We start from the raw sequence: 15335 nt of genomic DNA, 5'->3' as shown, positions 1-15335 counted from the left end.
CCCACAGACGGGCCAGTAGAAATCAGCCCGTAGTCCGACTTTGTTACGCTAGACGAAACGTGTTGGAGCGATATGGCTACCATAGTCAGAAGCCTCACAGAGTGATACATATAGTGTCTTTCAGAAGTTTGGGAATGGGATAGATGAAGTTTGAGTTAGTTTAGTCAACTTTTTATTACTTTCCTTTTACTTTACAGTAACTTTTTTAAATGAAAGATTTTATTTTCCTAAACCAGTGCGCCACAATTGAGGGGTAAAAAGCCACATGTGGCAACAGAACCACAGGATGCAGACCCATGGTTTAAACCAAAAATTTACAAAGTGCTATATCTTGTTTATTACATTTTGATGTTATTTTTCTTTTTCTTTTTGTCTTATCAAACACAAAACCAAATAAATTGTAGATCACTTTTATTTTATTATCATAAAACTGATTTATAAAAAAGTACAAAACGTTATGTTTTCAGTTTTGCAACCATTGTTGTATTTTTGCTTAAACCTTCACGAGAAAGGTCTTCTGATTAATGACATAAAGACAATTAAGAATCGAGGTCTTCAGACGGTGTCCTTCAGTCATTGTCTCCTCAGAATGACATAGATCACTTCTTTTTACTTTTGTGGCTCTTGATGCCATCTGTGTGTATCTGAGCAGCAGATAGCTGTCTCCATGCATCCACAATAAGTATTAGCGGTATGACAATCCACAGAAAATTCATGAACACAAAGTAGAACCAGAAGTAGATTGGATGTCCCAACTCGCTGTGGGCGTAGCCGTCTCTGTGTTCTGTGAAGAAATAAAGTACGGCCCCATACAGCTGACCTGGAACCAGATTGAGAGAAAATCCATGTTAAAATACGATTAGACAACGTTATTTAAAATGTAATTTGTGGTCTTAAAGTCTTACCTAATGAAATGATGAGCTGCAGAATAAATCTGTACGGCTTATTTGTTAGAAAAGAGTATACAGCCCAAAAGCTGAACGGACCCCACAAACAAGCAGTCACAGTCTCCATGCAGACAGTGAAGTTATCAGCTCTAGATTAAAAACAAAAAAAGATGAGTCCGAATTTTAAAAGCATTCCCAGGATTTTGAATTATGATTATGTTGTTTTTAGCCAGAGTGGACGTTCACATCTTAAGTCTATCAAATGTTCCTCTGGAAAAAAAGACACGTTAAATATTTGAATAAAAGAACTTATGTACAAATTTTTAGTTGATGATTATTCTCTAACGAAAACAAAACACTAATAATAACTAAAAGTGTTGTCTGGTAATACAGAAATAGTTTGTGTTTTTAACAAAAGATGGATTTCTAAACTTTTTTATGAACATGGTCATTACCTTTTTTTAAAGAAATTAACTGTTCAAATCATCATGTTTTTGTTTTTTGTCAAGATCAAAACTAGTGATAGCGATAATATCACTAGTGATAATAAAATAATTACTTTCAGGCGTTTTTTTTAAACAATATAATGCATTGGAAAACGTGCATATATTGAAATATCTGCAACGTGTTGCATTATTGTGTGTGTTCTTACAGATCAGTGTGTTGTTCTTGTGAGTCATTTCAAAGAGGTACAATAACATGGAGCAACAAGTGAGTGTGTGTTTGGGTTGGCTGAGGTCAGTGAGAGCAGTTGCTAGAAATTCCCAGCGGACTTGAATACAGCAATAGCGAGCTCTATTGATAAAAGGACAAAAGTGCGGAAATTCCAAGCAGCCACTGAATGCACCTCATGCTATGTGACTGCTAAGTCTGCTCAATAAAGTCAGAATTAAATGTTTGTGAAGGGTTTAAATAAAGTTGTATCAAAATGTAAGTGTACTCACATTACATATCTGCTGTCTCCTTTTGAATACTCTTTCCCTTAAAAAAAGAAAGAAAACAGACTAAATTCAGTTTTCAACTCCCCCAATAATGCAACCACCTTTGCTTTGGACTGTCGTTACTTACACAGCTGTGACAAGAAGCTCTGGTCTGCAGGTAGAATGTCGTAATAAAGGGAGAACCAGCCCTCAATTACACCATGGATGAAACCACACACAGCAAACCAGCAGATAGCCAGTCGCCTCCAAGTTCCGAGCCTGCCCGTGGCCCCGGTGATCAGCCAGGTGACGAGCAGAAACACCCCCGACACCGAGAAAAGGAAAGCCAGAATCTCGGACATGGAGCGGTCATTGGCCACATAGTTAGGAATCAGAAGGTCGCGCGGCCAGTAAGGATGAAGACCCCCGTGTGCTGAGGAAACGCCCATTTCTGTTTCAAAGTAAAATGAGGGCGATATGCAAAAGAAATCAAACTAATAAAAAGAACAAGCCAGTAATTGACAGACTTCACTTTATACGCTATTTTACCAGATGTTATAAACCCCGTGCTTCGGTATCGCAGTCTAACCTGATTTCCCTTTTTTGTTGAAATAAAAGTTGGTGGCAACAGCCTCATGCTGCGCTTGCAGGTAAACTCAAACACGGAACTCCAAAGGTTTAAGGATGGTCATTTGTGATGACAAACACCAATCAAATATCAGCATTTGTAAGACCAGACGCACACAAGATCTGCCGGTTCCATTGATTGGCTATGTCGCTCGGAACATGGACTTTAACTACCAATGATCTCTCTCCCCCCTTCGTGACCGAGGTATTTATTTCGGCCAATGTTTGTGGTGCTTTAGTTGAAGGTAAACTGATAAATAAAGTAAATTGCCGTCTTACAAGACTTTTGATTTGCTCTCTAAAAGTTGAATATCTCACATTGACATTTTTCTTTTCTTGCTTGTTTGATTAACATAAAAGGCAGCGCTGATTTCAATGCAATTATAAAACTAAAACAAAAATGTTTCCCAAGCCGTGCCAGGGTTTTAACCCTGCCGTGACCCGGATTCGAACCGGGGTTGCTGCGGCCACAACGCAGAGTACTAACCACTATACGATCACGGCGAGCTACTGGGAAAGCTGTCTTCCGAAGAAACATTTTGTGGTATTAACTACGGACGGATAGATTTCTGCGTATCTTTTACACGGTGGCAATGACAGTTACCCTTTGTCAAACATACGACGAATACAAGATATGCAATCTGCTTTGGCAGTTGTTCATGACCTCGTATTGTATTGTCTAAAAAAGTAAAAAGTTCAATTTTATGGATGAAAGGAATTATGCGCGTATAATTTATGCCAAACGTGCTATTTTAACTACACTATGATTTCTATGATATAAAGGACTGGGCCATACCATGTAAGGCCTTAGGTTAACAGGAGGGTTTTGAACTTCATTCCAGAATCAACTGGGAGCCAGCTAGTGAAGTGAAACTAATACAGGAGTGATGTGATCTCCTCTGCTAGTTCCTGCTAACAATCTACTAGCTGCTGCTCGTAACAAGGTGGAGACTTAAGGAACTCTTAGGACACGCTGCTAACAAAGAGTTACAGTAATCCAGCCTAGACGTAACAAACACATGGGTGAGTTTTTCAGCATCACTCTTAAGTATATTTCTGATCTTAGCAATATTCCACAGGTGAAAAAATGCAGTTCTACACGCCTGAGATATGTGAGCCTTAAATGATAAATCCTGGTAAAATAAAACCCCAAGGTTTCTAACTGTGGAATCGGGGGCTATACTTACGCCATCCAGGGAGACTATCTGAGAAGACAGAGCATATCTGAGGTTTTTAGGACCTAGTTTAACCCTTGTGCTATCTTAGACGACCCCACCCTTACATTGATTGACGTGTAATTCCTACCATCATGACAAAGGTGGATGAAGGTGGAAAGATTTCATGTAATCCATGGACACCAGTAAAGATCACAAATCATTGAAGAAAAAAGGTTCAGAGCACTGTCTAGTGGGTCTAGATGACCCAACTCTCAATGTTAAAGTGCCTAGGATAGCACAAGGGATAATGACCTTAGTCATATATTACAAGTGCACAAAAGCGTCAGTTTTAATTATCATAATATTGCATCTTTTTATTATGTTTTTCAATCCCTTATCATATAAACAGACAGATCCGTGCACTGTTTTTCTTACAGTCTATATATGTACTCCAATTCAAAGAGCAATGCGTTTAAAAGTGAATACAGCCCAGCCCATGTGTACATACATAATACACAATGATATATACCTATTTTGCTTCCAACTAGTCATCTAGGTCCCATATGGTCTAGCGGTTAGGATTCCTGGTTTTCACCCAGGCGGCCCGGGTTCGACTCCCGGTATGGGAACTTCCCTTTTCTTTTAATATGTCACATTTTTTTCTCATAAGGACCTGCTAGCTAAACTTAACGAGATAAGACTGTAGAGTTAGTTTTGTTCAAGTGATACATTTAAGATTCGAAAGGTTTGATTACAAAGCCCCAGCAGTGCTTTCCGGCATCACGTGATGCACAATACGTCATTTCTTGAGTCACATGTCACGGAAAGAAGTACGTCTATCTAGCGTTCCTTGTTAAAAAAAATCGTAATAGACTACAAGGACACTAGTCCTAAAATAATTAACATGGGTGGATCAGAACTACAAGATACTCGTGCTAACATGGACGAAGAGCTACTCCGCTTTATGGACCTTCTCGAGTTACTCGAGAAGAAACGAGCGACACTTAATTCCCTCATCGAGCAGGTACAGTTCTGTGTTGTGCGCTTTTAATGGAAACTATTAACTAAACTTAAAATATCAACAAATACTAGATCAACATTTTAAACCGAATAAAAGCTACCTGGAGCGGAGGTGACTTACTGTAAGCGGCGCATATGGATGCTTCTGGATTTGCAATTTTATTATCATCGTTTTTTCATCTTGTTAATTTCTATTTAGCTAAATGGTGATATTAGAAAAAAATGTTTTGGAAAAAAACATTGAATGTTTAAATAATTGCTGTTTAGATCAAAACCAAACGTTTTGTTCGAACACTAGAGGGCGCAGAGCCATTGTTCCATGCTGATGTAATTCTTAGATTTCTTTAAATAAACTTTATTAACAAATATTGCACATGCAAAATACCAAACATTGACACTCCACACACTATATGCAAAAGACAACATTTTCACTTTTACCGCAATAGCCATAATGATATGATAGCAATATAAAACGGGTTAAAAGAATAAAAATAAAACAGAAATTATAGTGGATAATCGATTCTGTTAAAGTTTCAAAAGTTACCATGTTTCAACGGTTCTAATTGCTTTTTTGTTAGTGCATGATTTAATTCTATATATATAGAATCATTTCTTTCTTTAAAAAAACATAAAATACGGTTCTTTTGTTAGCAGATTTACACTTATGAATGAAATATTTAGCCCTAATTTTAAGTCAGTTAACTATAAACATTTTCTCTGGATTAAATCTCTCTTGGTAATTCAAAGAAGAGGCATTGTTGTTATTTGACCGTTGTCAATAAAGTTGGACGGAGGAGCAACACGCAAAAAACAGTCCATAGCAACACAGTTATTTCACCGTGTGCAGCGACTTTGATTGTTGTCCAAATTTGGGTTGTTCATTCTTTATGAAGAGGTTAAAACCAGGAAAGAAGAAGAAGAAAAAAAAGAAACAAAGATTAACTTCTACACTCACTGAGAGTATATAACATGATTGTAATGCTGTATTGTAATAGATAAATTCTGTTTATCTATGTTTAGGGTTGGTTTTCCATTACCAAGGCACGGTATTCCATGGGAAACAAGCACGTCTCTGCACTTCAGTATGCCAGTGAAATGATGCCACTGGTTTGTGTTCATACAAAGTAAGTCATTTGTCAATTTTTCTTTTTTACTTCTGTCCTTTTTTTTAATCAAAGTATTTGCGTTTTACAGAGCTCTGGAGAATGGTGAGGTGCAGTTTTTCACTGAGAGACATATCCAAAAGAGTAGTGCTGAATCCTCTGATGATCTGTTGCCTGTAGAGGATATTGGGCCTCAAGAAGAAGGTGATGTGATTTAAAAAAATACATCATTCCATTAGAAATTTCAAATAAGTCTTCAGTTTTAAAAAAACCCACAATAAATCAACTTTGCAGGCCTCAGGCGAAGAAATAAGACAAAGAAGGACACTCCAGAAAAAAAGGATACAGTAGTTGCAAAAACTGCTAAAGGTCCTGAAGTGAATCCTGTTGGAAAAATAGATCAGAATCCTCAACAAGATCCACTCAAATGGTTTGGGATTTTAGTTCCACAACCTTTGAAACAAGCACAATCATCATTCAAGCAAGGTATGACTTCATATTTTTCAATCCAGCCTTTATTTATGATTCATTTGGAAATGTATGTATAATCTTTTCAGGTCAAGTGGATCAAAAATCTGTCATTGCTATAAAAATGTATTATTTCTATCAAAATAAAGACAACTGCCTTCTCACTATTCTGTTTTTTTCTACATACAGTGATAGAGCTCTCTGCTGAGATCGCAGCCCTCCAGTCTGCTGTTTTGAGAACCAGACAGAAGCTGAGGTTGAGCCTGGCAAAGGAACTAAACTCAGAGGAAAGTCTGGGGAAATCTGCAAAAGAAAAATGTCCAATCAGTGACGTGACTGTTTCAGAACAAAAAGAATGCATCCAGCAAAATAAAATAGTTGTATAGGGTGTATTTCGCAAAACAATGATCTGTAGAGTCATCATTAAAAGGAAATCCAAGTGAACTATTGATGCTGTATGCTTTTATATATTTAATTAGTAATGAATTTTCATTATACAGTTTTTTTTAAACGTGTTTTGGGGAGAATTCTATAAATACTTTATTTAACGAGTTTACTCTGACTAAATGAAACAAGCTGTTTAATAAAATTGAGAATTGTGCCGACATAAAACTGCCTACTTCACAATTTATTTATAAAAAACACATGTCTACATTTTTCTAGAATCTAGATATATTTAATATTTATTTGATTTAATTTAGAATAATTTGTGTTAATGAAAAATTTGATTTTTCCCCCATCTCTTATCTGAAGGGTTTGTTATTGTAAAAGTATAAAAACATGAAGAAAATCACATTTCATATGCATTTTTGTGAGGTGATTTTAAAAATGCATTCAAAGCCAAAATCAAGAAACCCTGTGTCATTTTCTACAACATAGTTTCTGCAGAGTGGCAGGAGTTCATCATGAATTCGCCTCTGAGTTGTGGACGGGACCATTTGCCCGGGATGATTTGCCTTCACTTCCCTTAGGTTGCTCCCAATAACTGACAGCCCCTCACCTCCCCTACCTAACATTACTAGAGCAACAAAAATGACGAGCCATATTGGAGCTATCTATCCGTACAGCTCTGAGCCAGATACCGGCTCAGACAAGGGAAATGAAGACGCACATGGATCTATGTGGATGCATCAGAATGCACCCCCCCCCCCCCCCCCCCCAGCAAAAAACTGCGCCCCACAGTTGCCCCCACTATTTTTGAGTCAACATCAGTGTCATTATTGAAAAAAATATATTATACATATATATATATATATATATATATTTTTTTTTTTACCTGTCACTGACCAAACTGTCCAAGAGACCATCACCCGTCTGAGCTCATCTACATGCTGCCTTGATGTGTTACCCACTAGATTTCTAAAGTCTGTCCTAACAGTGGGTTGCCACCAATTACTCAAATAGTTAACATGTCTGTTCAATCTGGAATATTTCCAGAGGCCTTAAAAACTGCAGTTATTAAACCCCTCCTGAAGAAGAGCAGTCTTGATCCCACTGTACTAAATAATTACAGACCTATCTCTAATCTGCCATTTTTAGGAAAAGTCCTTGAAAAAGTTGTCTACCAACAGCTCACTGATTTTCTCTTATTAAACAATTCATTTGATGTTTTCCAGTCAGGTTTTAGACCCCATCATAGCACAGAAACTGCTCTTATCAAGGTAACCAACGACATCTGCCTGAACACTGATGATGGCAAAGTCACTGTCTTAATCCTGCTAGACCTGTGTGCTGCCTTTGATACTGTTGATCATGGGATCCTTTTGCACAGACTCCAAGACTGGGTTGGCATCTCTGGATCTGCCCTAAGTTGGCTCAAGTCTTATCTAGAAGACAGGAAATACTTTGTTGAAATTGGGAGTTGTGTCTCAGACTACATGGGCTTGAATTGTGGTGTGCCCTAGGGATCGATCCTGGGACCCCTTCTGTTCAACCTCTACATGCTGCCACTAGGGCAGTTAATACGCAGTAATAACATATCTTATCACAACTATGCAGATGATACTCAGATCTATGTGTCACTGACAACAGGTGAATATGGGCCGGTGGATTCACTCAGCCACTGCCTCCAACAGAGTGCGTGGATGCAGAACAACTTTCTCCAGCTAAACTCAAACAAGACCGAAGTTATTATTTTTGGCCCACAGAAACAAAGAGAAAGTGTCAGCAGCTACCTTCATTCTCTGTCTCTTAAACCCTCAAATCAAGTCAGAAATCTAGGGGTAATCATGGACTCTGACCTAAACTTTAACAGCCATATTAAGTCAGTAACATCAGCGGCATTTTACCGTCTGAAAAACATTGCCAAAATCAAAAACATAATGTCAAAGCCAGACCTGGAGATACTTATTCATGCATTTGTCTCCAGCAGGTTAGACTACTGTAACGGCCTGCTCACCGGCCTCTCAAAACGAGCTGTAAAACAGCTTCAGTACATCCAGAATGCTGCTGCTCGAGTCCTGTCCAGAACCAGAAAGTATGATCACATTAGTCCTGTGCTCAGGTCTTTGCACTGGCTCCCTGTACCTCAAAGAATAGACTTCAAAGCAGCTCTGCTTGTGTACAAGTCTCTCCATGGCCGAGCACCAAAGTACATCTCTGACATGTTAGTGCCATATGAACCATCTCGTACTCTGAGGACCTCAGGGACCGGCCTCCTGTTGATTCCCAGAGTCAGAACTAAACAAGGGGAATCAGCGTTTCAATATTCTGCAGCTAAAATCTGGAACAGCCTCCCTGAAGTCGTAAGACAGGCCTCTTCTGTGTTCATGTTCAAATCTAGACTTAAAACATTTTTGTTTTAGCCGTGTATATGACTGAAAGGTCCTATCTGCACTTTTCTTTCATTTCCTTCCTTTCTTTTTAAATAAATTTCAATTTTTTTCTTTTCTTTTAAAGTAAATTTTATGTTGATTATTTCTATGATGTATTGTGATTTTAACGCATTTTTCTGTTTTGTGAAGCACCTTGAATTACTTTGTGTACGAATTGTGCTATACAAATAAACTTGCCTTGTCTATATATATATTTAATAAAATAAAAACAAAGATAATAAAACTGTTAAAACATTTTTTTAATTATTATTATTATTTTTTTTTTGTCCCTTCAAAACAATGACTTTCCACTTTGGTGTTTAGCCACCCTTCAAAGGACTTCAGCCTGCCCCTCCCAAATCAAATGTTCCAGCTCCGCCCCTGGCTGCTTGGAGTGGGTCTTTAAACCAATAGGGTTACATTCATATGTGATCTAAAATGTTGTAGCCCTACATGTAACAGAACAGCACAGTGACATGTTTACCCCTATGAACTAGTAAACATTTTGGTTCCAATTTTCGTTCAAAGTCTTTTTCAAAATAGTTTTTTAAATTGATTTTGTTAAGATTCTTTTTCATTGTCCCTTTTTTAATTTTATGATGATTTTCAGTACATTCTAAATTATTATTGTTATTTCTGTTACTGGTTATTTCAATAACTATTTAATAACTTATTTTCTTTTATTTATCCAAAAACACAAACAAAAATGCACTGCACTCAAAATATTAAAGACCACCCCATGGAGGTGTTTTAGGTGCACTTTTTCATGATTTTGTTGCAAATGATTTTGAGTGGATTTTTTATTAATTTACTCTGAATGTCATTCTTTTAAATTCTATTTTCCAGGAAAACAGACCATTTATGAGGGACCAACCAGCAGATCAGTACAGCCGAACATCACCGGAAACTGCCGAAAAAGGAAACGAAACTCCCGTTCATTGTTTTCTTCCTAGTCCAATTGGAAGCCTAGCCCGTGCGCCTCCGTGGAGCGAACGGCTCTGCCTAACCGACACTTGCGTCCAAAACGGCGGATGCGAGCGCAGACGGCACGGATGTGGCTCCTCCGATGAACCGTTATTATCGGTCGGTTGTTCATCCTAAATGCGAGTCCTTCTCTAAATCCCATTTGCTCGCTCTCTTGGTTGCGTTTCCGGCGCGTGAAACACCGGACTGGGACGTAAACACGCCGGCCTGCGCTCATGCTCCGAGGCGAGGTGAGCCCGGATCCCCAGTCCCGCATCACTGCCCGCTATAGCAAGTTCGTTTGGCTCCCGAGTGGAGGAACTGTCGGCTCAAATGGCGTCAGTGTCCAAGGTATCTATCCTGGATTACTTTAATATTGTGTTTGAAGGTGAAAATGGCAAGATCGAGTCCAACTGTAAGGCGTGCGGCACCAGAATCCAGGCGAAACGCAGCGTCACGTCCAACTTCGTTACGCATCTTAAGGTAATGTCATGAAAATAAGTGTTTCATCAAATAAATGAAAAATGCAGCTGGAAGAGCTGTTTGCCTGTTTTGCTGGGTCAGCTGTTGCTTTTCTGCTTCAAGAGAAAACCTCAATCTTCTTCCTTTAAAATTGACACCATATTATGTGTTTGTGTGCAACATGCTTAGTTAGATCCCTTTGTCTTTCTCCCATTCAGCGCAAACACCCAGTTATGTATGATGACTTTGTGAAAAGGAAGGATATGAAGAGAGAGGGTTATTCCTCCGCTTCCCTGCACAGTTTCACCAATGGAGGAAGCACCCGCCACCCTCTCCCCATCAGTGCTGGGGTCGGAGGAGGGAGCGTTGGAGGGATGGGAACTCTAGAGGGAGGAGTAGGTGGAGGATCTGGGGGAAGAATAACCAAGTTTGATAAACATGACCCACGACAGGTGAGGGTTACAGTCCGTCAACGTTTATGGAAATGGTGCTCAGTTCACTGTGTCTTGAATTGGAATCAGCAGGTGTCATAAATGTGCATTTATGTTCCTGTAGGTCCTGATCTCTGAGGCGATTGCTAAAATGATTGTGCGGGACCTGCAGCCTGTGTCCATAGTGGAAAATCAGGGCTTCAGAGAGTTGCTTCAACTTTTGGAGCCACGTTATACCCCCGAGTCGCAGCGCTACATCCAGAGCCAGCTCCTCCCAGCATATGCCTACCAGGCCCAGCTGGCGACCCATCAGGCCTTGGCATCTGCACAGGCTCTCAGTCTCAGCTTAGATCTCTGGACGGGCTCGTGTGCAGCTGCTTCAGGGTGAGATGATAAACCACAAACAGCAGTTACACGATTTGATTTCCTCCCTGAGATCTTTTTCTTCACTTTCCGTTCATTTCCAGGTACCTTGGAGTCACCTGCCATTTCTTGTCATCTGATTGGCAGATGCACTCATCTCTCCTGGCGTGCCTTCCGCTGACCGGAGGCAGCTCTTGCAGCCGTGTGCTTGTAGATTTTGAGGAGGTGTGTCACTCTCACGGAGTGTCGGGGAGAGCATTTCGTGTGGTTGCAGACCCAGGTTCAGCAACAACACTGGCGACAACAAAAAGGCCATGCTGTCTCCCTGGTTTCTTGGTTTCTCCTCTTCTCTCCAATGGACATTATGGAAGCAATGAAGGAATGATGGACAATGATGAGGACACGAAAAGAGGAATCAGGAATGGTCACAGTGAACGTGGAGATGAAGGAGGCCATGATGAGTCGTGGGAGCAGGGTTTGGGTGTTTCCCGGGTAGACTGCTTCTCCCGCTCCTTGGAAGAGTGTATTCGGGTGGGGCTGGGCTCCTGCATACAGATCTCCTCTACGCTGACCAAGGCTGCCCGCTTCTACAACTACATAACGTCTGCTGTGCCTCCTGAGAAACTCAGCCAAGTGTTTGATGGGTTGATGACTGGGGGTGCAGAAACAACCCCCCATGCTGTGTGGGACTGGGCTGCACAACTAAAGGTAAGTAGATATAATAAAGGAATATATTAAGACACTTTATTATACTTCACTTACATTTTAGTAATAAAATAGTCAACATTTCTTAAATCTTAATCCAATGTAGTCCAATCCAGTTTCACTTATCAAGAAATCTCCTTTTTGTTTCCATCCACTGCCCTGATTATGTGTGATTGGAGGACAACAACTCTTTAACCCTTGTGCTATCCTAGGCACTTTAACATTGGGAGTTGGGTCATCTAGACCCACTAGACAGTGCTCTGAACCTTTTTTCTTCAGTGATTTGTGATCTTCACTGGTGTCCATGGATTACATGAAATCTTTCCACCTTTATCCACCTTTGTCATGGTAGGAATAACACGTCAATGTAAGGGTGGGGTCATGTAAGATAGCACAAGGGTTAAACACCCATTCTGATGAAAATAATGTTTTTGGTGTTTTTAACATGTTTTTGTGGCATTTTTCTGGTAACGACATGTTGCACAACCACATATGTCCTGGTAAGGACATATATAAATAAGATGAAGCTCAAATTGCAATTCTGATTATTTCTTTACTCACAATCATAATAAAAGACCACTGGGAATGTTTTTTAAGATCGATTACAAGGTGATCAGAGTGGGTCTCCACACAGACATACGGGAGTCTGGAGCCTGTCTGCATCACCCAGTTGGGGAATGACACTAAAATCCTTAGAAAAGACTAAAAACTGTGGCCAAAGGAGAAAAAAAAATGAAACCCAGCAGTAGTTTCTTAGGTTGCTTTCACACTGGCCCTTTTAACTCAGTTTGAACTAGTCCTGTTAGTCTCATTATAACCATCAGTAATCGTCCTACTAGAATACGTTTAAAATCAAGATATTTTACAACCCTTTTGTGATTTGATGACTCATTCAGGCGACAAACTGAGATGCATGTTGCTTTGTCACCCACTCAGTTTACTTTGCTTCTGGCCTTAGTTCTGTTGTATAGTCAGCATGCATTCTCACGTTGCTGAATCATAGCAGGGTTCCCTTTCAAGCGAAGTGACACTTTTTTTTTTTGGTATTCACCAGAGCTCTGATGAGCTCGCACACACTTTATAAGGAAAAGAAACCTGATTGAAAAAGTGGGTCCAAGAGTATATCTTGAGACTTGTCTTAAAGTGGGGTGATCCAAGTGGAAAAATCCACAGAAAGTCATGCACTAACTGTTTTAAAGCTATCCAAGAAAAATAAATGACGTGGGTTTTTGATCCTGGACAGTACTGTACAATTTAATAATGAGACCCACTGTTTCCATATTTATAAAGGTCCTTCGACGGCTTCTGGACTCAGTGGATTTCCTGGAGGAGATGAGTGGTCCTGGAGAAATGGCTTTGGATGGAGCAGATAGAGCCCTGCTGCGGGAACTCTCTGACACCTTGGAGCCCTTCACTGAGGCCTGGGATATGGTACGTGGAGACAGAGGGTCAGAAATCCAGGCAGACAGACATGTTTCCATCAGCCTGGCTCTGCCCTGTGTCCTTGGCCTTCGTAAGCATCTCTCTGAGACTTCAACCCCCCACTGTCCTCCCCTTCTGTTGGGCCTAAGCCAGGCTGTGGAGCGTTACTTAGCTCCAATTCTAGAGGACCCCCTCTATATTGCTGCAACTACGTTAGACCCCCAGTTTAAGCTGACGTGGAGCAGTAACCCAGACTGGCACAGACAAGTTCTCATAGAAGAGTTATCGAAATATTCTACTGCCTCCAGCCCAGTAGATCCCAACACAGACATTCACACTCAGTCCCAGACTCTTCCTGTTCCGGCACCATCTCCGGTGTCCTCTCTTTCTCGGCCCTGTAAGTTGTTTTCTTTCATCAAGCAGAGACCTGCGACGCAGGCCAAGAGTCTAGAGCAGGAGCTGGCCGTTTACCTACACGAGGAACCCACCGACGAAGAAGCTCTGCATTACTGGTGCCGTAAAGCCATTGACTTTCCTTTGCTCACCCAGGTGGCCAAAAGAGCGCTGACCATACCCGCTTGCGGCACAGTGGTGGAGAGCATTTTCACCACAGCTGCACACCTGCTGCTCCCAGAGAGAGGTTGTGTCTTACCGAAGAACCTGGAGACACTCATCTACCTCAAAGCCAACCACAGATTGTTGTGGACATAGAGTTAAGCTTTAATCTGAATAATAACTGGAGAATTTTTCACTGGCAGTCAAGTGACTTGTTGGATACAAACCTCTGTTTCTCCTACAACCGAGCCCAAAATACTGCAGATAATTTGTTACAAGGCTAAACCCACTACAATTTTCCTCCTTGAGATGGGTGACTGGATTTAAAATGCTGTTTGAGAAGCAAAAATCAGCAAAAATCAATACTATAATATTCACCCGGAAATTTCTTTGCCATATTTGAGCTTCTAGACAACAATATAATCTTGTTTTGTTTTTTTAGGACAGCTTCTGTCTACACCCACCAGAAACCAGTGATAACTGATGGTCAATCGCTCTGTACATGTCGCTTATTTTCATTTATGTACAGGATGCCCCAAGGCTGCCATTACTTCTTTCAATGTCTTTTTGATGGATTGCATCAGCTGCTCAGCAATATTTTAAATCATTTTTTCACTGTACATGTGTGGCTCGTCACTGAGACATTTAAATAAACACCAAGCACTTCTTCACGCTGTTTGACCTGAAATCTGCTTCAAATTTGATTTTTTTCTTTCTTCTAGTTGTCTTATGTTAAAAGCCAGATCTATTTCATGTTTTTTATTTCTCATCTTTCCCCCTTTTTTAAAACAGAAAAAAAATGAATTTGACCCTGCGTTTGCAACAGAGAACTTGTCACTGGAGAAAAGAAATGTGGCTCAGACTGACCTCACAGCAGTATTAGAGGCTTTTTTTGTAGTTTTTTTTTGCCGGGCATGACTTTGAAGTGATGCAGTGAATGCAGCATTGTGTTTGTCTTCTATTCTGGAACTGGGGGTGGGCCATTTGGGAGGAAGGGTAATTGTAATAATTCCATTAAAGTAAAATTTGAGTCAGCAGGCTGGCAGCTATTACAACCGATAGGGCAGATCTTTTTCATTTTTTAATTTTTTTTTAATCCATCCACTAGGCTTTACAAAGCATATTCGCTGATGCTGAGAAGTTAACAGCAGAAAATAAACACATTTCATAATTACATAGTAGACAACTGGTGTCTGTCAGTTGGAAAAATGTGATGTCTGAGTAACTGCTTGTTTTTGACCAAAACAACACACAAGTGTCTGAAAATTTCTGTTAGAAACATTGATAATGCCCTCATAGATTATAATTATCAAAGATTTGCTGTGAACTTAACGATGATCACCTCAGAACGCCTCTGTGGATTCAGATGTGTTTCCAGATATCAGTGTGGACGTGTCGGCGCATCCATCTTTGAGCATGTGTTTTCTGCTCACCCTGGG

The 15335-nt window shown here is 40.1% G+C and overlaps 3 protein-coding genes and 2 non-coding genes across 14 annotated transcripts; 3 read left to right on the top strand and 2 right to left on the bottom strand.

Annotated features, from left to right (window-relative positions):
• Positions 1 to 394: 394 nt before the first annotated feature.
• ebp (EBP cholestenol delta-isomerase) lies at positions 395 to 4751 on the bottom strand. 4 transcript variants are annotated; one of them, XM_078949891.1, is made up of 5 exons: positions 4733 to 4751; positions 1956 to 2258; positions 1832 to 1868; positions 906 to 1036; positions 395 to 820 (listed from the first exon to the last, which is right to left on the bottom strand). In XM_078949891.1, exons 2-5 carry the CDS (start codon positions 2254 to 2256, stop codon positions 600 to 602), a joined length of 690 nt encoding a protein of 229 aa, XP_078806017.1. In that variant the 5' UTR covers positions 2257 to 2258; positions 4733 to 4751; the 3' UTR covers positions 395 to 599. The 4 variants fall into 4 exon arrangements, with proteins under 4 accessions (XP_078806017.1, XP_078806016.1, XP_004070524.1 ...); XM_078949890.1 differs by lacking the exon at positions 4733 to 4751 and adding an exon at positions 3622 to 3726; XM_004070476.5 differs by lacking the exon at positions 4733 to 4751 and adding an exon at positions 2397 to 2534.
• Positions 2867 to 2938, bottom strand: trnah-gug (transfer RNA histidin (anticodon GUG)). The gene has a single exon. It is a non-coding gene; the product is annotated as a tRNA-His (tRNA).
• Positions 4149 to 4220, top strand: trnae-uuc (transfer RNA glutamic acid (anticodon UUC)). The gene has a single exon. It is a non-coding gene; the product is annotated as a tRNA-Glu (tRNA).
• On the top strand, positions 4380 to 6794 carry vma22 (vacuolar ATPase assembly factor VMA22). The gene is made up of 5 exons (XM_004070477.5): positions 4380 to 4615; positions 5632 to 5735; positions 5806 to 5918; positions 6009 to 6200; positions 6372 to 6794. Exons 1-5 carry the CDS (start codon positions 4496 to 4498, stop codon positions 6566 to 6568), a joined length of 726 nt encoding a protein of 241 aa, XP_004070525.1. The 5' UTR covers positions 4380 to 4495; the 3' UTR covers positions 6569 to 6794.
• Positions 6795 to 9950: 3156 nt separating this feature from the next.
• si:dkey-109j17.5 (zinc finger BED domain-containing protein 4) lies at positions 9951 to 14584 on the top strand. 7 transcript variants are annotated; one of them, XM_023956617.2, is made up of 7 exons: positions 9951 to 10209; positions 10347 to 10441; positions 10639 to 10872; positions 10976 to 11235; positions 11319 to 11922; positions 13210 to 13350; positions 13891 to 14584. In XM_023956617.2, exons 1-7 carry the CDS (start codon positions 10062 to 10064, stop codon positions 14050 to 14052), a joined length of 1644 nt encoding a protein of 547 aa, XP_023812385.1. In that variant the 5' UTR covers positions 9951 to 10061; the 3' UTR covers positions 14053 to 14584. The 7 variants fall into 7 exon arrangements, with proteins under 7 accessions (XP_023812385.1, XP_078806012.1, XP_023812383.1 ...); XM_078949886.1 differs by having other exon boundaries at positions 13765 to 14584; XM_023956615.2 differs by having other exon boundaries at positions 13210 to 14584.
• The last annotated feature ends 751 nt before the right edge of the window (positions 14585 to 15335 follow it).

The sequence above is a fragment of the Oryzias latipes genome, chromosome 7 (assembly GCF_053564925.1).
Source record: "Oryzias latipes strain Hd-rR chromosome 7, Olatipes_Hd-rR_3.1".
NCBI classification, from domain to species: domain Eukaryota; kingdom Metazoa; phylum Chordata; class Actinopteri; order Beloniformes; family Adrianichthyidae; genus Oryzias; species Oryzias latipes.
This window is presented reverse-complemented; position numbering and strand designations above follow the sequence as displayed.